This window comes from Lates calcarifer, linkage group LG13 (assembly GCF_001640805.2).
Source record: "Lates calcarifer isolate ASB-BC8 linkage group LG13, TLL_Latcal_v3, whole genome shotgun sequence".
NCBI classification, from domain to species: domain Eukaryota; kingdom Metazoa; phylum Chordata; class Actinopteri; family Centropomidae; genus Lates; species Lates calcarifer.
The window spans coordinates 4,055,584-4,078,640 of record NC_066845.1 but is presented as its reverse complement, the minus strand read 5'-3'; the positions used below and the strand labels follow the sequence as shown (position 1 = coordinate 4,078,640).

At 42.9% G+C, this 23,057-nt stretch overlaps 1 protein-coding gene across 1 annotated transcript in view; it reads left to right on the top strand.

Annotated features, from left to right (window-relative positions):
- The window catches only part of LOC108881044 (rho guanine nucleotide exchange factor 28-like), a 36,547-nt gene extending 13,503 nt beyond the window's left edge, over nucleotides 1-23,044 (top strand). Inside the window, 33 exon segments of the mRNA XM_018672817.2 lie at nucleotides 6,708-6,829; nucleotides 7,029-7,411; nucleotides 8,276-8,450; nucleotides 8,764-8,875; nucleotides 10,112-10,154; nucleotides 11,132-11,221; nucleotides 11,840-11,921; nucleotides 11,923-11,964; nucleotides 12,790-12,934; nucleotides 13,205-13,260; nucleotides 14,314-14,371; nucleotides 14,961-15,099; nucleotides 15,334-15,464; nucleotides 15,572-15,712; nucleotides 16,062-16,312; nucleotides 16,397-16,507; nucleotides 16,509-16,523; nucleotides 16,629-16,721; nucleotides 16,723-16,747; nucleotides 17,014-17,268; nucleotides 17,357-17,433; nucleotides 17,543-17,721; nucleotides 17,834-17,931; nucleotides 18,029-18,220; nucleotides 19,091-19,222; nucleotides 19,351-19,484; nucleotides 19,572-19,619; nucleotides 19,801-19,905; nucleotides 20,059-20,223; nucleotides 21,014-21,265; nucleotides 21,385-21,766; nucleotides 21,893-22,054; nucleotides 22,468-23,044. Coding sequence (XP_018528333.1) covers nucleotides 6,708-6,829; nucleotides 7,029-7,411; nucleotides 8,276-8,450; nucleotides 8,764-8,875; nucleotides 10,112-10,154; nucleotides 11,132-11,221; nucleotides 11,840-11,921; nucleotides 11,923-11,964; nucleotides 12,790-12,934; nucleotides 13,205-13,260; nucleotides 14,314-14,371; nucleotides 14,961-15,099; nucleotides 15,334-15,464; nucleotides 15,572-15,712; nucleotides 16,062-16,312; nucleotides 16,397-16,507; nucleotides 16,509-16,523; nucleotides 16,629-16,721; nucleotides 16,723-16,747; nucleotides 17,014-17,268; nucleotides 17,357-17,433; nucleotides 17,543-17,721; nucleotides 17,834-17,931; nucleotides 18,029-18,220; nucleotides 19,091-19,222; nucleotides 19,351-19,484; nucleotides 19,572-19,619; nucleotides 19,801-19,905; nucleotides 20,059-20,223; nucleotides 21,014-21,265; nucleotides 21,385-21,766; nucleotides 21,893-22,054; nucleotides 22,468-22,490 — 4,418 coding nt within the window. The 3' untranslated portion in view covers nucleotides 22,491-23,044.
- The last annotated feature ends 13 nt before the right edge of the window (nucleotides 23,045-23,057 follow it).

The following is a 23,057-nucleotide window of genomic DNA, read 5'->3' as shown; positions in this document are numbered from 1 at the left end:
GCAAAAGCAGGTTTTACAAGCTTTACGATATAAATATAGTGATTCTGAATTTTTAAGAGAAGGGCAATCTTTTTCTTTTGTTTTTCATACCCACCACCCCCCACCTCTGCCCTCCTAATGCCCCCAATATTCAAATACCCCACCCAAAACACACACTTGCACCCAAATACCTACATAGAGACACACACACACACCGACTTATGCACCCTTGCTCCCTGCTCCATCCTCCCAGGTCAGCATTTTAATGTGAGTTTAGTGAACAAACAGCAAAGGCCACTTCATCCTGAGAAACTTTGCTCTCCACAGCTGAAGAAAGGAAGGAGGCTGTTGTGTGTGTGTGTGTGTGTGCGCGCACTTGTGTGCTTGAGAGGGAGAATGCAGTAAGGAAGAGCACTCTGAAGGGGGCAAGGGGTATGGGGAAGTGAAAAAAGGGGGTGTTTGTTGCTGAATGGGGGTTGCCAGGGCTTTGCTGAATGCAGTTTTCCAGCAGCTTGTTGAGATCCCCAGGGAGAGGAGAGTGGAGGAGTGTGCAAATGGTGTGTGTGTATTTGGGGGCGGGGGCAAGAGAAAGGGATTTATGATATGGATAGTTTGGCACTGTGGCAACGGACGATGAGCGCAACACCAGGAACGCTAACAAGAGCCTGAGACTCCATCTGAGGGATCTAATTGGAGAACCGAAAAAAGGACTAAACCTCACACAGACCCCACAAAAGCAGCATTAATGTTCACTAGTACAGTGCCAACACCCTCCACCACCCCTCCTCCCCACACACATCCTCATGCACACACAGAAACAGCTCTCTATAGTTGCAGTGTACCTCTTTTTCCCTCCTCTGCCTTTATTCTGCCTACAAAATTCTTCTCATCCCTTTTTTTTGTCTTTTTTTTTATCACATTCCTTCATTTATGTGCATTTATAAACCCATGTTTGGCCTCTCTCCAGAGTGCCTTTGTCTGATCTGTCTCTTAAACCTCCTTCACTGTCCCATTCTCTTGCTTTTACCACCTCTAGCCAAACTTACTTGTATTCTCGCCATTGCAAATGGAGCGCTGTACTCCTGCAAGTTGGCAAGAGGAGGAAAATTGGGGGGGGGGACGGCATGGAAGAAGAAAACAGCAGCGGCTCTCACTGCTGTCTCCATGGTGAGGCTGCTGACCTGGCAGTCCCCCCCCCCACCCCAATACTCCATCCCCTTTACCCCTTCAGCTTGGCTTTGACATGCTAAAATATAGAGAAAGAGACAGAGTGAATGGAGTGATCGAGGAGAACTCTCTTCAGACGTGGCATCAGGCATACTAGGACTGAATGGCTAGTAACTGAATGTGTGGAGTGTGCAGCTCTACAGTCCAGCATATCTCCGAGACAATCATGAACTCACAGGGTTAATGATTTCTCCTGTGTCTGAGACTCACCTCCGCTAAGCTGTCTGCCCTCATGTTTGTCTTCACTGTAGGTTCTGAAGTCACTCCTATGTTTGACTTTGTCTCTCCCTGTTTCTCTCCCTCCTTTACTCACTCTTTCCGGCCGTCAATACCGTCCTCCCCCCTGCTCCTGTCAGCCTGTGTTGATCTCTCTCCCTCTCCCTCCGCACTGTGTGTGGTTGTTGAGTGACTGAGATAGAGAAAGACTAAAAAGCTGAGAGGCTGGCACAGACTTGAGAAGAGCAGCCAGAAACACAAGAAATAGGGATAGAGACCGAGCGAAAAGTCAAGAAAAGGAGCACAGGCAGAAGGCAGGGTTCGGTGCCGGCTCTGTCGAACAGTTGTTTCAGGGTTGTGAAGGGGGGAAGGGGAAGATTTTAGGGGGAGGGGTGATTAGAGGGGGAGACAGAGGGGAACATGCTGGCTCACTCCTGAAGTGTCAGAGTGTCTACAGCAGAGCTCTGGAAAAAGGAGCATGAGTATGCAGCTAGTCCGCAGTCTGTTCAGCCATGGGGAAATGGATGTAAACTGAGGCACTGTTCATTTATTTATCAAACACTTTGAGCTGTTTGGATGAAGATTTTCTCGAAGACAGCAAATCATGGATTCTGACTCGGACTCGCCTTTCAACTACTCCTGGCCTTCTTTTCCCAAGATGAGGATGCGCAGGAAGATGGGGAAAAAAGGTAACAGAGCGGTAAATAGATGTGGAACTCTATCCCTGCTGTTCTGTCACACCAACAGTTATAGCTGTATGGCTTGCCATGTATATTGACTGGGTCACTTTTCACTTCACAGACAGAAATATTAATGACAAATGTTTCTGAAATGTTGTTTTCTGAGGTGTTTGACAGACTTTAGATGCATTTGCATTAATTTCCGAGGGAAAGCTTTCGGCTGTATACACACAGGATAGCCTAACAGCTACATCATGCTACAGATGGCAAATGGAAGACTTAACTGCAAACTGCCCGCTCGGCAGACACGTTTCACTGTTCACTGTGGAACAATAAAGTTAAAATTAGACTGTTCCCATTACACAGTCTTACTCACAGGCCTCCACTGCAGTACCAAGTCAATCAGAGTGAGATAACTGCATGTTTGCCAGTGATGTAACCTGATATCTGACAGCATGTTGGGGAATGTCAGATGTCCACTCGAGGCTGATTGAGTGGTTTGGGGGCTTTCTACATCCTCAGGCCACACTCTTGTGTGCATGAATGAACACTGGTGAGGAGTTGTGGCTTCATGTGACTGCTGGGTGCCCATGAAGTGCAAGAGGGAGACCAAGTGCTTAATATGTCCTTTCGTAAACAGAACCTGTGCTCAGGCACCTGCAGTTGATAATCAAAATCAGTTTTTGTTTGGGTGCCACTGAAGCATCACTGGAGCTGAAGTTCAGTGTTTGCCTCAGTTTATTGTTGATTTATCAGACACTGAGGAAAATTAAAGTTAAGACTGGTGCTTTAACTTGGCATACAAATTTGTTGCCTCATCATTAGTCATGGGAGAGCTGAAGTGAATGCATAAAATGGTACAAAATTAAACCAGAGTGGTTAAACAGTTCATTGCTTGTGTGCAAATGGCTGTGTGTTTTGGGGAGCGAGAGAGAGGGAGAGAGAAACAGAGAAAGACAGACACAGAATGAGATCAGGTTACTGCCATGTCTGTGTCATGGCTCAACTCCAGTGGTCTTTTCCTCATCTTTCACCATAAACCTCTGCAAGATTATCCATGTTATTGCTTCTTAATTGTGATTGACATCGGCAACTTTTATACACACTGCCTGTCTTTGCTCTTCAGCTGAAGAGTTCTTTTTTTCTTCAACTTTTTAACCTGATCATAAAGTATATTAAAGTGAAGGTAGACATTTTTAGAGCTCAGAATCTGAAGTAAAATAGCTCTGGTGTAACAATGCACCTGCAAAGTGAAATGTGGTTTCAGGTGTGCGGTGCCAGAAGTTTATTTCTTCGCTCTGAGGACTGATCGCTCTTCACTCTGGGTTTACCTCTTCCTGGATCTCTCGGGCCCGGGTGACACACTGAAATGTAAACACAGAGGGAGCACACAATGTGATGCTTGGACCAGGATGTTTGACCGCAGGTGTCATAACTCAGAGTGGGTTTGTAGATTTTGGTAGACAATTGTTTTAATGATTTAAACGGCCCACCACGAGCACTGAAGTCAAATAATTACCTCTCTCCTCTTATAAGGTAATAACACCAGCTGTTGTGATTATTTTTCTCCTTTTTTTAGACTCAGCTTATTATTTTACTCTGCTCCTAACTTCTCCCAGCTCTCTCCATAGTGACAGTTGTTTAGCTCAGTGCTTAAAACATGACTTGCATCATAAAAGAAGGGACAGCATGGACAAATAATCATTTTATACTCATAATAAACAAGCCAGGGTGTTTACACACTTAACAGTTATGATTCTGTGTTTGTCTTAAACTTTTTGTTTTGCCGTACAGCTTCAAAAGTGAGTGAGCCTTGAGAAAGAACCCTTGTGACAGCCCTGCCTCCCCCCTTTCCATCCTCCCTTCCTCGATCTCTCTCTCCCAGGGGTCTGCATGGGTTGAAGGGTCACTCTCTGTGTTTAACTGCCCTGTTCTGGAAACCTGGCAGTGACTGCTGTCTTTGTCTGGGTCTCTGTAAAGCTCCAGCTCTCTCTTTTTCTCTCTGCTGCTGCTCCAGGCGCTGCTACTGTATAGGGTTGGCTCTCACTCAGGGACATGCTCTGAATATCACATCATTCCAAATATACCTTCTGTGAGTGAAAATCTTACACAAATAGCCCCACACACTGCTCAGCATTCCTTAAAACTCTCTTTGAAATGGCAACCTGCAGACAGCACCCTCTGTATCAGCAATAAAGACAGCTTCTCCAGCAGAAAGATTGATTTTGTGCGGCTTTAACTTGTTAGTAATATGAACTCCCTGCTTCTCTGTTATTCCCTCAGTTAACTAATGTTAAACACAGATCGCAGCGCCTGACAGTAATGTTCACTGAGGCGGTGTTTATGGGTCAGAGGTGTGTGAATGATCGGGCCAGTCGCAGCCAGCTGTGGCTTTGGATCTGGCCCAGAACTTGAACTATTAGGCCTGTCTGTCAAGTTCCTGAAGTGGGTTTATGTGAAACAGTATCTGCTTTCAAACAGCGGTTTGACCCACATCCAGGATCTGACCTCCTTTCTGGATTTGATGTTACACTAAAACTAATCCTGCGATACACAGTAGAACGTCTAACGTGACTTTTTGCAGGTATTATGAACCAGGGTTCAGGTTCATGTACAGTACAGTGTCTTCTGCTGGAACTAAAAGGAAGCTTTTTTTAAACAGCATAAGAACAGGTTGTAACATTTATAGTAACTTACAGTAGATTTTCTAGAAGATACCATGCATTATCAGAGATACTTCAGAACTCAGAGATTCAGATTTAATGTGGAGCGGCCTCTGTATATCCTGCAGTGGTTGAACTTGATTCTCTTCCTTTACATTTGATGTGGATGGAACAGGACTCATCTGGTGTCCTCATCAATGTCTGCTTGACTCCCTGTTGCCTCTCAGATTTATTGGTCTCACCACCTACAGGAAGCACAGCCAATTGTTGGTCTGATTTATCCCCTGTTACAAATGCTGGACTGCTCTTATTTTGCGGCACTGGCAGCTCAGAAACTATGGCTAAACTATGGATTTGTTTTTAAAATAGACTGTTGAGTCTTGTTTTAATAGCTTCTTGAGGGGTTTGGGTGGAAGTAGCGGTGCCAAACACATGTTTTTGCACCACTGGCATCACTGCAGGCATGGTTTGGCTCTTGTAAGGTGAGACTGTCATTAGGAGCATAATAATATAACTGAGCTAATGAGGCTGCCTCTTCTGGTTACTGTGACAACTGCTTCACTGTTACTACCGGCTGCTAATGTGGTTTGAATTTATTTCTCTCCTTAGAAGCTTCACTGCAGCACTGAGGACGGGTTGGTAGATTTATGAGTTGTTGCGGGTTAAGTTCCTTGTAATTTGGTGATGTTGTTTTCTTAGTTTTGTTAATGACTGGCTAGGTATTGTTGGAGTTTGACAGCCTAAAAGTTTCAGACGCTTTCTATGTAAATATAAATATATGAATAATAAATATATTTCTATAAATATATAATTTAATCTTGGTTGAGACAGAGAGACATTTCATAAGTATTCCTAATCAGCCTAATTAGCACAGGTAACACACAGGCAGTGTGGTGCTGAGATTGGACAAAGTTAGACAGAAACACCCAGTGGAAACTACTGTACATCTGGAACTTCACATAAGTTTGCAATATGTTAATAGCTGTTTTGGAGCATTCAATAATATCACATGACCTTCAACAGCAGGTGGACCTTGTCCTGTTGTCTTTGAAATGTAGATGGTGAAATTTCTACTTTTGATGAACATTTAAACAACTTTCCATATATGTTGGCTTTATAGTTGATCATATTTGACCTTGGAAACAACAGATGAGACAGATTCGCACCTTAACACCCATTTGGTTGCTGCTCTGGAGCTTTTGATTGTGGTCACATGATTCTAAAACTTATTCATGTCAATCTAAATCTCAATTTCAAGTCAGATTTTGTGTTTTATTCAGGGCTGTGCAGTTAAATGTCTTTTCCTTATTTCACCTCTGCCATTTTTTCCACTCCTTATTCTGTTAAGTTTCTCCATATTGTGCAAATAAGCAAACAATACTTGACTGTGCTGCATAACTGTTGCATCAAAGCTTCGTTGTAGTCAGTGCTGTGTTTAATAATGTTAGGCTTGAAATACTTTCTAAGAAATTGTGTTGTGAAGCTGTGTTTTCTACAGAGCAACATCCCAGAGGGAGCTGTGTGTGTTTTGAGAGCAGGAGTGTTTTCTCCTGTTTAACAGCAAAACCAGGCTCCTGCTCACAGTGACTCTACTGTGTTGGAAGGATTCCTGTCAATGCTACTGTGTGCTTACTGGGAGTTATTTCCACTCACCCGCTGTATCGAAGGCAGGGTGGAGGAAAAAAACAAGCCTACAGATGCCCACTCACGACTCGACATGCACACCCATTCACGTGTGTGCAAAGAGCCTTTCAGACAGACACACACAAACACTCACTCTCACAGAGACTCTTGGTCCAGAACAATGATATGCAACTGCCCAGGATGTCTATGTCACTTCCTGTGTTTGTGAGAAGTTAGGAGGTGTTGCTGTGGAAACCAAATGTAATATTGAAAAATCCCCTCTCTCTCTCTCTTTCTGTGGTTCGCTCCCTCTCTGTAGAGAAAAGCCAGTCCATAAGGGAGAGCCAGGCCTCATCCCCGACTCTGGCTGCAGCTGCCAGACTGTCAGCGATGATACACGGCAAAGACCGAGTGTACGCCAACGCTATGCTGGTGGATCAGGTGAGTTGGGCTGAAATTAGTGTTTCTTTCTTTGCTGTGTAAGTAAAAATATACAGTGTGCGTCAGTTATATAGTTTAGTCATTAAGTCAAAAATAGACTTGGCTCACATGATGTAAAATGTTCCATTACAGGAGCTACAGATCAGTTTGTTAAATGGTTCGGTCTCATTGCCTTCAGTTTCTCTCTTTTCTGTTCCAGGTGGATGACGCTGACATTAGATACCGCTCTCCAGGGGAGGAGGAGGTGAGCCCTGCGCCCCATGTTGGCAACCAGTGCTGGGACTCCTTCTCCACGAGTCCCCCTGACTCAGGGAACTGCTCCCAGAATCGGCACCCATCCACACCCCATAATGGGGAGAGGGGAATCCAAGGCCCCAGCCCAGAGAATCACAGGGAGCCATCCCCTCGCACCTCTCCCTCCTCTCCCTTTGCTACATCCCCGTCTTTTCCTTCCTCCCCCCTGGCTTCCGCCTTCCGTTTGTTCGAAGGAGCACAGAGGCGTCAGATGCAGCCGTGCCTGCCAGCGTCTCCTGCTTTGAATCGCAGAGGATGCAGCTTGACTGAGGCAAGCCGGGGCCTGAGGTAGGACACAATTGCTGTTGATCACAACTAGTTGAGTTTTTTTCATGTTAAAGTGAGCGAACAACTACTCCACATCATAGCCTATTTGATTCCTTGATTTTTCTTGAAAGATGCAGTGCAGCAGAATTTTAAACTTGTGCACCAATTTCAGAAGCTTTTACTGTGATCTTGTTGATAAGCATTATAAAAATTCCTGAGACTAACCCATATTAAGACAACCAAGCGTCATCTGGTTGGAATGTCAGCTGAGGCGTTTTCTGACGTTTAGTGCAGTGATTGTAGTCAGTGAAGGTGCAGAAAGTGACAGGAAGCATGGACACAATTGAGCTGTTTGTGTGTTGAAGTTGCTGAACATTCCTTCCAGTTTCCTCAGTGCTGCAGGATCTTCTGTACTGGGACAGAAGTTGGCAAAAGGCTGCATGGTTCAAAGTCTGATCATAGCCTGGATTTGGCAGTGATGACAGTCAGTGGTGATATCATGGAGATTATCTGCACTGATCTATACAAAATGATCAAAATCATCGTAGACACAGAGCCAGTGCATGATGTTGTACTATGCAAGACTTTAGGATTTAAAAGTGCTTCCTGGGTTATGAACAGGACTGGAATCTGAGCAAAACTGAATGTAATCTTCTAGTTTCAGCTGGTTAATGACAGAAATATGAATACAGTGATTGTCTGCAACAGTAATATGCAACATCAAGACTTTTGACTGCCAGTAGATTTTTTTTAAGTCTCTCATTTGTTCCCAGTTCAATTCAATTATAGGCTGGAATAGCAACAGCTGTTATTGAACACTGTAGCTGCAGGATCATAACCTAAATATGTGTCTGTGGCTGTTTGTGTGCGTATATGTGTCATTAGTCCTAGTCTTGAGTGCGACAGTGGGGAAGAGGACATACTAGGACATTCCTACCCCTGCTCATCTATAAAGCAGCAGTCCATCCTGCGCTCCAGCTCAGGAGAGGAGAGAGACTCTTTCGAAACGTCACCGGACTTTAACCGCACACACTCCACGAGCACGCAGAAGTCCACAAAGGTACACCCTCATTACACGTTATATTAAATGTTCCATGCACCTGATATATCATACTATAGTTAAAACATTTTATGCAGCAGGGTTTATGGAAATGCATTACAATCACAATAAAAAACGAAAAATGAATATAAAGTACTACAGCAGACACAGCCTGCCTTACAGACAAACATCAGCTGATAAGCCCAGGCTGTCAAGCTCAATAGGTGAACGAAAAGTCAGACACATTAATCTGTCAGTCCTGCAGCAATCCGCTGTTCTCCAAGTTTCCTGTTCACAGCCTGATTTGTTTTCCCTGATTCATTTTCTCACCCAGAACCCAGAGGAAGCCGAGGTTCGTCTGCGCTCCTACTCCTACTCCTCCCCCAAAGCAAAGCCGTCACGGCCACTGCTAAACCGAGATGCAACCATCACTGACCTGGCAGAAGGTGAGTGAACTTTGACCCCGTTTGCCCTGTGACCTCTCTGTTCCCAGGAGCCAGCTGAATGGACACATGTGCCACATGTCTAACAGGGGGACAACCAGACAGGTGTCATAAATCAACTGAACCTCTATAAAGTATATGTGTGTTTACAGTCAGCTTTGATACAACACCACTACTCATGTATGAGTGAGTGTGGAGCATTAAGGCCGTGCTTTATCCTGTGTAGATGGTGCATTCAGCAGCAGCGGTCGTTCTCTACTTCAAGCTTTATCTCTCTCTAAATCCCTCTCTCGTCTCAACCAAGTTAGTAAGTACAAAGACTCTGCCGGTTGGTTGGTGAATGCATTTCACTGTGTCTTTTTGCTCTTTCTGGTGAACCATGGGACAAACTGATGATTATCAAAGAGCTGCACAACGAAAAGGCACGTTTGGCATATTTAAACTTTTCATGACCCACCACAGTTTAAAAGTATATTTATACGAGGTGGAAAACCTGGAGTAAAACAGTTGAATTAGTCTAGATATAGTGCAAAATCAAATCATTTTGCCACACATTCTGGTGTAAAATGATTTGATCACAATTTTGGAAAACGAAGATGTTTCTCATTGTTGTCCAAGTTGCGCAGCCCTGTATATGTGGTAAGATTTAGTTCTTGGCGGTGACCCTCATAATGTGCAATGCATAAACCACTGTCTCAGTAAAGAACATACTCTTTATTATTTTGAATTACTGAATTGATCAAAAGCAGACTTTCTCCAAAGCTTGATGCCAAGACTTGTGTCTTGACAATAGTCATCCAAAATACTTTTTTTTGGTCCATGTAATGGTTAAGTAGACGTCTGAATCTTTAACATTTTGATATCCTTAGGCTTTGGAAAAATGCTCTCTACTTAACTCTTATAGATCGTCCGAAGGAGGAGTTGTTTCTACTCTGAGGGTTCTCTTTGCTTCCATTTGGGTGCATGTTTTGTTTCCCTCTTGGTTTTTATTTTTTCCATCTTAACTGTCATCTGGTTTTTCATAGCAAAACTTGTTTGCTTGTTCTTTCTCTGCAGGGGTTTGCTGGATCCAGACTGTTTCAGGGATTCTTGTTGTTGCTCCTAACTCAATTCTGATTTAGGCTGATGGTTTTTCACCCCCTCAGCTGATTAACTTAAAATCTGTAACAATATCCTCAACTTGATTGATATGTGTTTTTGGCTTACTCATTTGTGTGTCTTTGTTCCTCTATCTTACAGAGCAGAGAGCGTTCAGCCTGACAGAGACACCCAGAGAGAAGAGGTAAAGCCAGTGTGTCATTTCATGAGCTCAGGCAAGATCCACTCAACTGTGCAGGGTCTTGTTCAGATGTTCCTCCTTTTTTAGGCATCAGTGTTGACCAGTGGTTAGAGATTTACCCAGATGCGCCCACATGTGTGTATGTGTGCATTTGAGTGTGTATGTGTGTCTCTAGGGTTAAACCTGTGGTTGGTGTCTGAGTGTGCAGGATGTGACAAACTTCCTGTTGCAAGGCCTGGGCCAGAATATGTACTGATTGCAACCTCAAAATAACCCTGAGTAAACAGCAAAACTCAGGGCTTTCCTGGACTTCAAACCTCAGAAACATATAGCTTGTTTCTAGACCACATTAATGATACTGAATTGATAGCATGTACATATTCTAGTATTTATTTTGGGCATAGATTATAACATGTATACTTACTTAACATTTCCTTTACAATCCTACCATGTGACAAATTTAGTCTATTTTATTTCATAACCGCCACAATCCATATCCATTTTATAGTTTATTTCATTTCACTGCCTCATAAATGTATCATGCGCTAATTCATTTTGTTTGCTAATAACCATGCAATGCTAACAGTGGAAACATTTTAGAAGATCATATTAGACAATTACATTATCATATTAGATAATTTGATTATTGTATTAGAATAGATCATAATAATACTACAATATTCACAATACCAGACTGATCGGACTCAATGTTTGTCCCTCACAATATCTCAGTCCATCCAATGTTAACAAAGCATGGATGTTGTCCCTGCCTCAAGCATTTTCTAATATTTTATATTGTTTACTAAAACTTAATGTAGTACAACCAGCCATGTGATTATCCATATGTAAAACCTGATGGCAGCTAACAGAAATGGTTTGTAGTCTCTAATCTCAGATGACACACATATTATTAATATTTTAAGTCTCCTAATGAGCTGAAAAAGCAACAACCTGGTCTGAGGTGTGTTATATCCATGCAGGATTTTGGGTTTCCGTAAGCGGGCCCAGTCAGCAGAGGAGGAGAGCAGCGCATCACTCCAACACCTCACCCTCACAGAGTTCCTCAAAGAGTATGTTTTCACCAAAACAACCTCCCAGCCATGCATGTGTGGCTTAACTCATTCTAACCCCATCATAAAACCATTGTCCAACTCATCCATTAACCACCTGGATTATTTGCAGCCATATTTGGTCACATATGAATCTTCAGAAATAGACTATATTAACACTTTATATGTCATGTCAAGGTATGGGTTTGATGTGATGCTGCATGTGTTCCTCTCATTTCTTTATGTTCTGTCATTGTTCCCTTTCACCTAGAATGTCTAATGTAACCAACATAAGTTGCTATGAACAGTTGACACATTATTAATTGCATCTTGGCAAGGTCATTCTATAAATAGTATCCACTAGAGTCCATGGTGACTTCCAAGCATGCCAAGCATGTTGCTAAGAGTAATAATCTGTAGACCAGGGGTCCTGGAAGACTGTCTGGACATTCTTTCATTCCAGCATGACACCAGTGTATCTGATTATTCAACTCTTTTTGGTATATTAAAAGTACTCAAACGATGATTAGTTTTATAAAGAAGGTGCATGTCAGGTTTGAATGCTGCAGTCTTCCATAGGCCAAAATGATGTGATGAGTTGTGATGACTGCTGACTGAAATATTTACATACTGAAACAGGATTGAGGATGAGGAGTGGGATAAATACATAATCCCATCTAAGGTCGAGTCAGAGAAGTACAAAGTCAGCCGGACCTTCAGCTTTCCTCAAGAACAGGATGTCCAGCACTCGCAACAAGACCAAGGTGAGGAAACATGGCAGCAATTAGCTCCTGTGGAAAATATGATTCCTGTTGGTTAAGATGTCTTCAAAATTCAGACTGAGTTGAACTTTTTTTCAATTGGTAGTTGAACTTTTTATACACATATATTAAAAAAAAGAATGAATCAGAGCTGAAAGGCCTTCCAGAAGTAGCACAGTAAAAGGTTTACCACCTCTCAGACAAGCCAGGTCAGAATTCCTGTGCTTGGGAGCCATTGTATGTTCACTGTGCCTTTATTTGGCAAGGCAGAAAATTCCCTCTCCTCAGGTCTTAGCAACGGGGCAGAGAAAATATCCTCTTACATAATACATAGACCCCCTCCACACAGTGTGAGGAACCAAAACACATTCCATAGTATAGTCTCAATGTTATACACATGTGTGCATGTATTCAAGAACATGCTTCCATGTATATATAGATACATGATGCACACGAACAGTCAAAAAACAAACATGCACCCTTAGACTTCCTTGTAAAGTTTGATAGGAAAACAAACATTGCACTATCACACACATACACAGAGAAATCCCCCTAACGTCCCCCTAAGGGTAAAGCACCACAACAGCAGTCGTCCCAATGGACTTTAACAAAGTAAACAGAACGGCTCTCTCAGAGGCCCCTTTATCTCAACTAACTCCACTTTAACAGGTGTGTTCCAGCAAGAAGATGGTTGCTGTATGCCTCTTTCTGCCTGCTGCTCAGAGTCATGTTATTTCTACTTTGGTGGTTTACATGATATTGTGGCATTAACTGCAGTAAACGTCAGCTGAATGAGTAAATTTGCGATATTTATGACTTGTATTTCAGGTCAAGGGAAAAGAGGTGAAGGAGGGAAAGGAGAAGTCAGGAGCCGCTAATGGACACCAGTTTGCCCCTGTGTCTCCATCTGGTCCCGCTCTCTGTGTGGCCTGTGATAAGTCTGTTTCTGGGAAGGAGCTGTTGCAGTGCTCCAGTAAGTATTATACTGTCAGCACTGTTGTTGTTTTATGTCCTGTGGTGGCTGAACTGTTAAGGGTTTGTGTAAATCTCTTTGCACGTGCTGCCTTGATGTTTTGTTTAGCAGAAGACATGAAGTCAGTTTTCTTCCTCCCACAAATTGAACATTGATTGTGAAGAGCGGAGCAGTTCGACAGCCATCTGGACACTGAATCCAGAGATGTGGTGATTTTGTTTATTATCATTTAACTGATGAAATTAACTGGGATTTGCTTTTTGTCTGCAGACTGTTTCCTGAATGTCCATAAAAACTGTCGAGAGTCTGTTGCAGCCTGTGGAAAGGTAACCACTAACATCATGCACCTCATTTGATCTCAAAACCAACAAGCAAGAACGATGAATGATTTTAAATATATTTTAAATAGTTTAAAGGAAAAACTCTGAGTAAATGACTTTACAAACATTCAAAAACAGCTGTTGATGACAGACAATGCATGTCTGGGACTACTTTGAATTTGATGATGTGTTTTTCTTTTTGTCACGAATAAAGAAGCAGGTAAAAACAATGTGGTGTAATGTGAAAATATTTGCAAGAGTCGTATTTGGGCTTCTTTTAAATGATTTCATTAGTCAAACAGTGTTTCAGGGAGAAAGTCTTTTTTCCCCATGTTGATGTTAGCACATTTCGTGCATTGTTGAGGTCTAACAAACATATTGTCTTTCCTCTTCCTGACCCATTTGCATGTGTCCTTGTGCTTATTGCTCCATAGCACTATTAGTGATCAAAAACTCCACAGGTTGCTTTTACATACATAATTAACAATTTATGAATTGAAAATCTGTCACCACATGTTGTTACCATGCTACGGCCATTACTCTTATCAATCAAATTTTCCACACAGTGTTTTGAATCCAGTAAGTTCACAAACAGTATGATCTGTAGTGCAACTGTCTTTCAACCATGTCCAGTGGTCTGATGCGCGCTCTGTGGCAGCAACATCCCCGGTTCAAATCCAGCTTTTGTTGCAGGCCATTCCCTCTGTATCTCCCCGTGCTTCCTGTCACACTCCTCTGTGCTGTCTAAAGGCAAAATGCCAAGAAAAAAGAAAATATAAATCAGTTACTGAAGTAGAGGCAGGCTAAGAGGAGTTGGGTACAGCAGGATGAGTAAATTCCAACACTCGGAGACGAAGGAACTCCTGGAATGTGTTGAAGAACACAATAAGATTATCTAAGGGCAGGATCTCTTCAGTGTTTTGGCAAAGCATACATTGACTCCAATATTGAATTTATTTTGTACTGAATTTGTTGTGTTATAACCACAACAACGTGATATTTTAAACACAAACTATGATTTACATCTGTCAATGTTAATATGATTATGTCTTTTCCCAGAAGCCGCAGGAGAGGAATGCATTGCTGATGAAAAGCAAGACCTTGTCTCTCCCACAGAGTGAGTCAGAAATTACAATGTGCCCCCTCCTTCCCCCTCTCCAATAGTGTCCTCCCTTGATCTTTGATTCATTTGGTTTTCACCTGTCCTCCCTTGGTTTCCCCTGTAGTGCATTAAGTAAGCCATTTCTCCTCAGCCCCCACTCTCTTTCCTCTTCCCTGTTGTTCTTTCCCTGGTAAAAAAAGTTACATTTTAATCTATCTCAGTGGGGGATCTGGCCTGGATTGTGCCCATGTGTGTGTTTGTGCATGAGCACTGAGGTTAAATGATTCTCTCTCATTGACAGGATCATTTTACTTCTTAATGTGTCTTCACTGTGTTTTCAAAAAGGCGTCAAGGTCAAATACAATCAGCTTTAATTATTATAGCATATTGTCATAACTGTAGGCTGCAAGCCCAGTTAAACAATGATAGATAACAAATGCAGACCTCCTCACAGCTTTATAATCCAGTTAGTTACTTTCAGTGACTACATAGATATAAACAGAACATCTGGACACTAAACAGAGTTTTGAAGTATTTATTTGTAGAATGGTAAAATCTCCAATCTGTCTCCAATCGCTCTTCTTGCTCCTGATCTCTCCCTTAGGCTCTGTTAAGGACAACTCTCCAGCCTCCATTTTCTCTTCATCCTCCTCCTCTTCCTCTTCACTGCCAACGATGACCAGAGAGAAGAGAGAAACAGTCACCCCTCTCACCAAAAGCCTCTCCATCTCTATAGACAGCAGGTAGGATGGCAGTGGCTCCCACTATGGCTTCACCAATACATCAAAGACTGTTTTGTCAAATTTTGAACATGACCACTACTATAAAATAGTCTCTCCCACAAATGCTGGAATCTGTTTCAGAGTATTAAAATAAATAAAATCTTTGTTCACAATCACGCAGCCACATGCAAACACTCTCTTTGTCTTTGTCAAAAAGCTTCATGTTCAGTTCCAACTCGATTTGTCTCTCTACAGACGGCTGAGTGACTCAGCAGGGTTGGACGGGGACTGCAGTGCGACAGCTTGCACTAACAGCTTATTGTCTGATGAGGGAACACCAATCACAATGACTCCCCCATCCACTGACCCGCCAATCATTACACAGGGTGAGGAAGAGAGACTTACTGGGATTTAAATTTCTCAAGCATCACACCAGCATTTCTGAAAGCAGTGATTCAGAATTAAGACTTCTTCTTTATTTTTGTTCTCATAGATGCTGTTGATGCCCCTCTCCTGAGTGACTTGTCAGCCGACCTGCTGGGACTTGATGCAGAATCGTGGAGTCTGGCTGTTAGTCCGGAGTTCTGCAGACAGCATGACAGGCACACCATCAAACGACAGGATGTTATTTATGGTGAGAGGTTTCTTTTTCTTTGTGCCTTCAACATGACATGACATGCTTCATCCAAAAACTTCTGTTACTAGTATTTAATTTTGCGTTATTTCATATGAGCATTGTGAACTTGCAAAGCAGATTTTATTGGTTGAAGTGAACTTCAGTGGGTTGAACCAAAGAATCACATTTGACTGTAGTTTACTTTGCTAATTGGAAAACCTGATAACATACATGATGCACACTCCTTCATTCAAGATCAATAAAAATAAACTTTTGCCCAACTAAGCATCTTATCTGCATCTCTAAACATACACATTTCCACCAGATGTTTCAGTTCCCATAATCCATTTTCCCAACCCCTCTACAGAGCTGATGCAGACTGAGCTGCACCACATCCAAACCCTGACAGTCATGTCAGAGGTGTTCAGGAGAGGCATGGTGGAGGAGCTTCAGCTGGACTGGGACTGCGTGGCCCGGATCTTCCCGTGCTTGGATCCCTTGCTGCTCTTCCACAGGAACCTCTTCGGAGCTCTGCAGGAACGCAGACAGGCCACAACCCAACCTGAGAACCCACAGAATTATCTCATCCATCAGATTGGAGACATACTGCTTCAGCAGGTTGGTGAAGATTCATCCATGCGTATAAACACCCAGAGATACATGTCTATACTTAGTGTCTCATGGTCTCTTGCTCTCTCTCAGTTTTCAGATGAAAATGCAGAGAAGATGAAGCAGGTGTACGGCGAGTTCTGCAGTCGCCACACTGAGGCTGTCAACGTCTTCAAAGACCTGCAGCAACAGAACAAGAAACTGCCAAAACTTTGTCAGAGTGAGCTCCCTGACCTCTTGCGCTTTTAAAAACTAGGTTTTTACAGTAAAATGTTTTAATTGATTGAGATGATATTCTCATTATCACTTTTACCTCTGTTCACAGCAACAGAGCAATAACTCTCTGGTCAGGCGGAGAGAGGTACCAGAATTTATCCTGCTGGTCACTCAGCGCATCACCAAGTATCCTGTGCTGCTAGGAGAGGATATTGCAGTACACTCAGGGTAAGTCAGCTCTACTGTGTCCTACACTAAACTGTAAACATATCTAACTCTTACATATAAAGGTAGGGGTCTTGCATATCTAAATGTCTAAAATTTGCAACATAGCAGTTAATGGATAAGGAAATCTATATAAAATCGATATGTAAGCAGAGAGCTAAACATTTCTCTCAGTGTACATGTGCACTTTGAGTGCAGTGTAATTAAAAAAATGTGTTTTGTAATGCCCTTGTTTTTATTACTTCTCTGTTACCTCTTTCCCCCCACAGAAGGAAGTCAGGAACACTCTGACTTGTCAAGTGCCCTGGCTCAGATCCGTGACATCATTGCTGCAGTGGACCTGACTGTGAGTAAGTATGACAGGTGTCAGGAGCTGCAGGAAGTGCTGGCCCGGCTCGAGAACAAGAGCTTTGCCAAGCTGAAGAACGGCAAGGTGTTTCGCAAACAGGACCTGCACAGTAAACACAGGGATCTGCAGCATAAAGGCTTGGTCTACTGGAAAACTGCCACAGGGCGGCTAAAAGGTATGTATGACGTCCTCTGTGCCACTAGATTTTTTTTTGTTTAGTTTTGAGACAACCAAAGTATATGTATTTCTACTCCTGTTTTCAGATACTTTGGCGCTCCTGCTCACAGATGTGCTGGTTTTCCTGCAAGAGAAAGACCAGCGCTTCATATTTGCTGCTGTGGTAAGCCTCTACCGAAACAACACTTCAATCAAAGACACCTTTGCCCTCTGTCCATCCATTTCTCTCGATCTTTTAACACCAATTTTATGGGCTTTATCCATTCTTTCAGGACCAGAAGCCTCCAGTAATCCCTCTGCAGAAGCTCATCGTTAGAGAAGTAGCCAATGAGGAGAGAGGGATGTTCCTTATCTCCGCCTCATCAGTGGGACCAGAGATGTATGAAGTTCACACCACCACCAGAGAGGAGAGGAATGCCTGGATGAGACACATAAGACAAGCTGTAGAGAGGTGTGTGTATGCACGTGTGTCCAGTCAAGTCAAGTGTACAGTGTTTGTCCTGGTCAGTCTCTGTAAGTGCATGTGTGTTACTCCTTATCTAACCCACTGGTCTACCTGGCAGTTGTCCTGAGGAAGAGGAGGAGGAGGAGCGAAGCACTGAGACAGAGGAGGCCAGGCGAGCCGCAGAAGCAAGGGTTCAGAAGACTGCCAAGTTCCAAGGTAAGAAAATATTTGGATGCCTGCATGAATTTTATCTGTTACCTGTGCTGTCCAGATTTCATTCGTTGATACTGTTTTGTGTTTGTGTTTTGTGTAGAGACGCTGTTGGGTCAGGATCAGCGCATCTGCAACAGCCTGGAGGAGAAGTTACAGTTGTATGCTGAGCTCACTGAGTTAACCCTCTGCTCACCAGAACCTGTACCACATCGCCATCTGCTGGTGCAACCAGACACTGACAGTGAGATGCCACGACAGGCCTCCTCACTCCTCACAGCTGCTCTCAGAGAAGGTGAGAAAGCAACAGTGTGGCTGGAGTCATGCTGCAAATATAAGCCCAAGAATATATTTCACTCTTTTCAGTCAGTCTTTTAAGTGTCACCTGCATCACCACAGTGACTTTGAAATACAAATCTTTTGGGTTAGGGCAAATCCATTTTTGTGGGCAGCTTGAATAGTAAGAACTTACAAGAGAAACTCTCAAATACCTAATGTAATACTATATATACAGGGCTGGCCTGTTGTTGAAAAGGGGGCTCTGAGCAATATTTCTGAGGAGGACGCCTGTTCTCTACCACCTAACATGGTACACCTACACAGGTGTTTTCACTCATTTGGCTGAGTAGACCTCTTTCCAGGACCATGCTTAATTAACCACTCCCTCACTCTACTGTCAGTTTGGTTGCACCTACAAACCTTTTTCACAGTGAACATTTTAGCATAGTAGCATAGCTTTTATGAGAGTGAATACTAACTGTGTATGGCTTCCCAGGACACTTAAATGATGCAACCATTAATTTTTTATGAGGCGTTTCTTAAGTCAGGATTTCTGCTATAAATAGGTCTGTTGGATCTGGACAACTTGCTCCTTTATCATTCTTATCTGTGTAATGAGTTTGAGAACATCATATAATTTCTAGCAGAGCTCAGCCCAGTATCAGCCTGAGCTCTATTCAGGCTTTTGGGGGCATGCAGGACTTTTAATCAACTAAAATGCAGTTTGGCAAAGCAAATAATTACTCCACTGTAACAAATAGATACTGAGTGATTGTTTTAATTGGACATGTGTATTAGACTTTGCAAATATCAATATGAAAAACATAGTCTGCATACACTGGCAATCATAATCAGGAGTTTTGACAGATATTTGCTTATTTTGCAGCTGAGAACCTGATCGCCATTCTTCAGACTCGTGATGGCCTCTCTGTACAGAATCAGAGCTCTCCTGTCCGAGGACCAGAGTGCTGCAGCTACAACAGTCATGGCAGCAGCATCCAGGAGTCTCCCTCTGAACGTGAGCCGCAGATATACACTGTAATTTTGAATGTCATTTTGTATGTTTGTCCTGAAGTTGGCACTGCTGCTCATAATGTGCAGGCTGTGCCATTTACTATGTTACTTCTCCTGTCCTTGCCCCTGCAGCAGACTATCTCAGCACACTCAGTATGAGCTCTACCTCTCTTGGATCAGACACAGAGTTGTCAGGGCTGGATAGTGTGTTGTGGAGCTCTGCTGTCGAGCTGAGAAGAGGAGACACCAAAGGAACACTGTTAAAGGTTGAACCACTGGTTCCTCTTAAGCAATGTTTGTTAATGAATAAATATACATTACTGTTCCCCTCCTAATAACACTTTGTTCTGTAGGTGGCGGAGAGCGTCCAGAGCCTGACTCAGCTTCTCTATAGTCTGCAGGTGAGATAACACACAAGTCTCATCGTCTGTGGTTAAATGAGTTCATATCTGGATTGAAAGGACATCATTGACATTTTAGTCAATAAGCTGGCTATCAAATTTCCAGCCCTCATTACGGGATGTATGGAATTTTTATATTACAACTTGAGTGTGATCAGGTGTTTCCTCCTTGTGTTTGCAGGCTGCAGTGACCCTTCAGGACAGCTGCTATGAGGTCCAGAAACTTCTTCTTCAGGAGGGAGAGAAGCCTCAGCTCCGAGTCCTCTCTTCCCTCCAAAACAGTCTGGTACCAGTCACATGCTATCCACGTTAAAATAAATGTTTTTACTATATGTTAGCCCATACCAGTGTATCAGTGGTTTGAGAAAGTTAGATAACAATTATTTTATCTTTCTAAATTATGAAAGAAAGGAATAAACCAGTTTTTGTTTTTGTTCAGGAGCAGGAGAAGCAGAGGAGTATTGATAAGAGGAAAGAGGAAGTAGAAAAGAAGGGTGTAGAGCGGAGGAAAGAAGAGGTGGATGAGGTGCAGAAACTCCACATGAAGCTGAAACAGGAGCAGCAGCGCTGGGACAAAGAGTGTCTGGTCAGGGAGAAACAACAGGTGAGCCTCAGAATGGTGATGACCTAAAGATTTAAATATATACTCTGATATGTCTGTTGCTTGTCTTTCCTGTCTCCCTCTGTTCTCGTTCCATGGAAGCTTGGTGCACCACCAAAAATGTTGTGGTGAGCACTGTGCACACTGAGGCCTCACCCATATCTTTCATCTGTGCCAGTTTCTGATCATATCACACCAGAATCAAAGCTGTCAAATAAATGAAAAAAAAAAACACCACTAGGTGATATACTGTAACCTTGACTAAATAATACAGTAAATAGAAACAGTCATTTCAGCAACAACAAAAAACGAAGACTGTCACATAGCGACAAAATCTATGACCTATGAATTCACCTCGCCCTTATCAGTTATTTTTAGATTGCAGTGACACATCATCAGCACAGAATGTGGAGAAAATTAAGGTGTGATCTTGTGAAGTTTTGTAACTTCCTTTTCCTTTGACCTCATCAGGTTGGAGTTCCTGTCTTTTCAGTGGGATAACTGGTGAACTTGTTTCTTAACAACAACATATATTCTGATGAATTCAAAAAACAGGTTGTCTGTCAAGGCTTTAGTCTGTGGGCTTTTTTTCATCTATGATGTGTTTTCCCTTATATAATTTTTAATGTCAGTGTCAAGTGGTAAATTTGGAGACAAACACTAAAATGTGTTGTTTCAGCTAGCTGAAGCATTTTCTACTCTTTGTTGTGCTGTTATTACTTGTGCCTACATTTAGCTAAATGCAAGAGAGGAAAAAATACACAAACATTAAAACAGACTTTTGTGTTTACAGAGTGAACAGGAGAGTGTGCTGGAGCAGCGAGAGCAGCAGTGCCTCCTGGAGGCTGAGCGTCTGCGCTGTGAGCGTGAGGAGCTGGAGGCCCAGCTGCTGGAGTATCAGCAAAATCTGGACAGACTGAGGGACGGCCAGAGGAGTGTGGAGAGGGAGAAGGAGAAGATTGAAGCCCAGCAGAGGCTTCTCCAGAGCTGGAGACACAACCGCCAGAGCAGCCTGCCTGTTACAATACCACTGGATGGTTTTAAGGTATGATGGGGAGGAGGAGAGAGAGGGGAAGGTAGCAAAAAACCCCTGAACACAGCTGAGCAAACCAGCTGAGCAAACCATGTCCCCTCTGCTTTCTTGGTGTTGTTTCAATGTCCCAGGTGTCCAGCCACAGCCGCTCAGGCAGTCTGGATGGTAGCTGTTCAGTGTACGAAAACGAGGCAGCTTTGCTCTCCTCCCTACAGCATAACCTCCCCCACCACCAGCCTGCCAACAACAACCAACACCAGCGTCTGCTCTCAGTGTCGAGGAAGAACCACGATGGCCCTCTGCACAGCTCTAGCTACACCGCTAACCTCGGCCTCAGCGCCAGCCTCTACAACAGCCTCAACACTCTGCTGAGCCAGGCGCACAGCAAACAGCCTCCGGACAGTCTGACATACCCAAACTGCAGTAGCAACCACAGCTGCCCTCGGCCTCTCAACGACTCTGTCCACCCATTCAGTAGCAGGGTCACTGCACAGCCACAGAGGACCAACAACAGTAAGACGACTTACTACACATGGAATCATACAAGATAGTTAAGAAACCATATTCTGATATTGATTCTATGTTGTACATACAAAAAATAACATTCCTCCAAAACAAATGATCTTTGTCTCCTTCCAGCAGACTTCAGCCCATCATTGGACAGGCGACCCCTGGGTCCCTGGAGGTCAGAGGTCACAGGTCACAGACTTTTCGAGGACTACTCCTCCTCTCCCTCTCTCACCCCCCTCCTTCCCCCGCAGGCTTATCTCTCTCTTGAAGGACAGAACGGGGAAGAGGGAGGTGAGGAGAACATTGTTTATCTCTGAGAATCGTTCCAGAGAAACAAACAACGCGAGCTGCCTGACACATAACTGGACCAACAATATATCTGTTGCTTATATGTGTTTGTGAATGTGCGCATTTGCATCCATCTAAATGTGATGGGTGTGACTTCATTTAAAAAAAAACAACCTATATAATCAAATAAGGGAATAACTGAAGGGAGGAAGTATATAAGCAGACATACTGTACGTGCCTTTGTCAGTGTGTGTGTGTGTGTGTGTGTGTGTGTGTGTGTGTGTGTGTGTGTCAGCCATTAATCATTTTCTTCCTGTGTGATCAAACCATGGTGCCTTTTTGCAAACAAGCTCTTTGTAAATCAGCTTTTATACTTGTGCTCCCTGTGTTTTTACCTCTACTATGATTCTTTTTAGTATCCGTTGGACTCTCCGTTTGACGGCAGAGATACCTTTTGTGCTACAAACACTGGGACCTAAAGCACCAGGAAGTCTGGACAGAAGTGTTGATGTTATTTTCCTGTGAGCACTTAAAAGAAAATGGAGATATTTGAGAAGCCAATTGAGTCCTTCCCCAAACTATGTATAGAGTGGTATTATTTCTCCATGTCGTCTTTAATATTTATGAGGGTTTGTGAGCATTTAAAAGACATATAATTGTACTGACATAATTGTATAGATATTAAATATATGTATAATTTTATGAAAAGGCTACCTATGCACACTATAATAGAGGAGGAGCTTAATTTTTCTCACTTAAGTGCCAAAAATCTTGCTATCTGATACTGTAATTGATTTCTGTAAAGAATGTGGCTGTATCTGTATTTTTTCCTGTTCGTCTCTTTTTCTGGTAATTTATTGTGTGTAAATTGCTTCTTGCACTGTCAACATTAATAATATTTTGTTTGATATGTGTTCTCTTGTAATCTCTGTAATCAAAACTGCGATGTGACATAGCATTATTGTGCTGTATATAAAACTATTGTGGCAAACATCTGTTTTGTTTT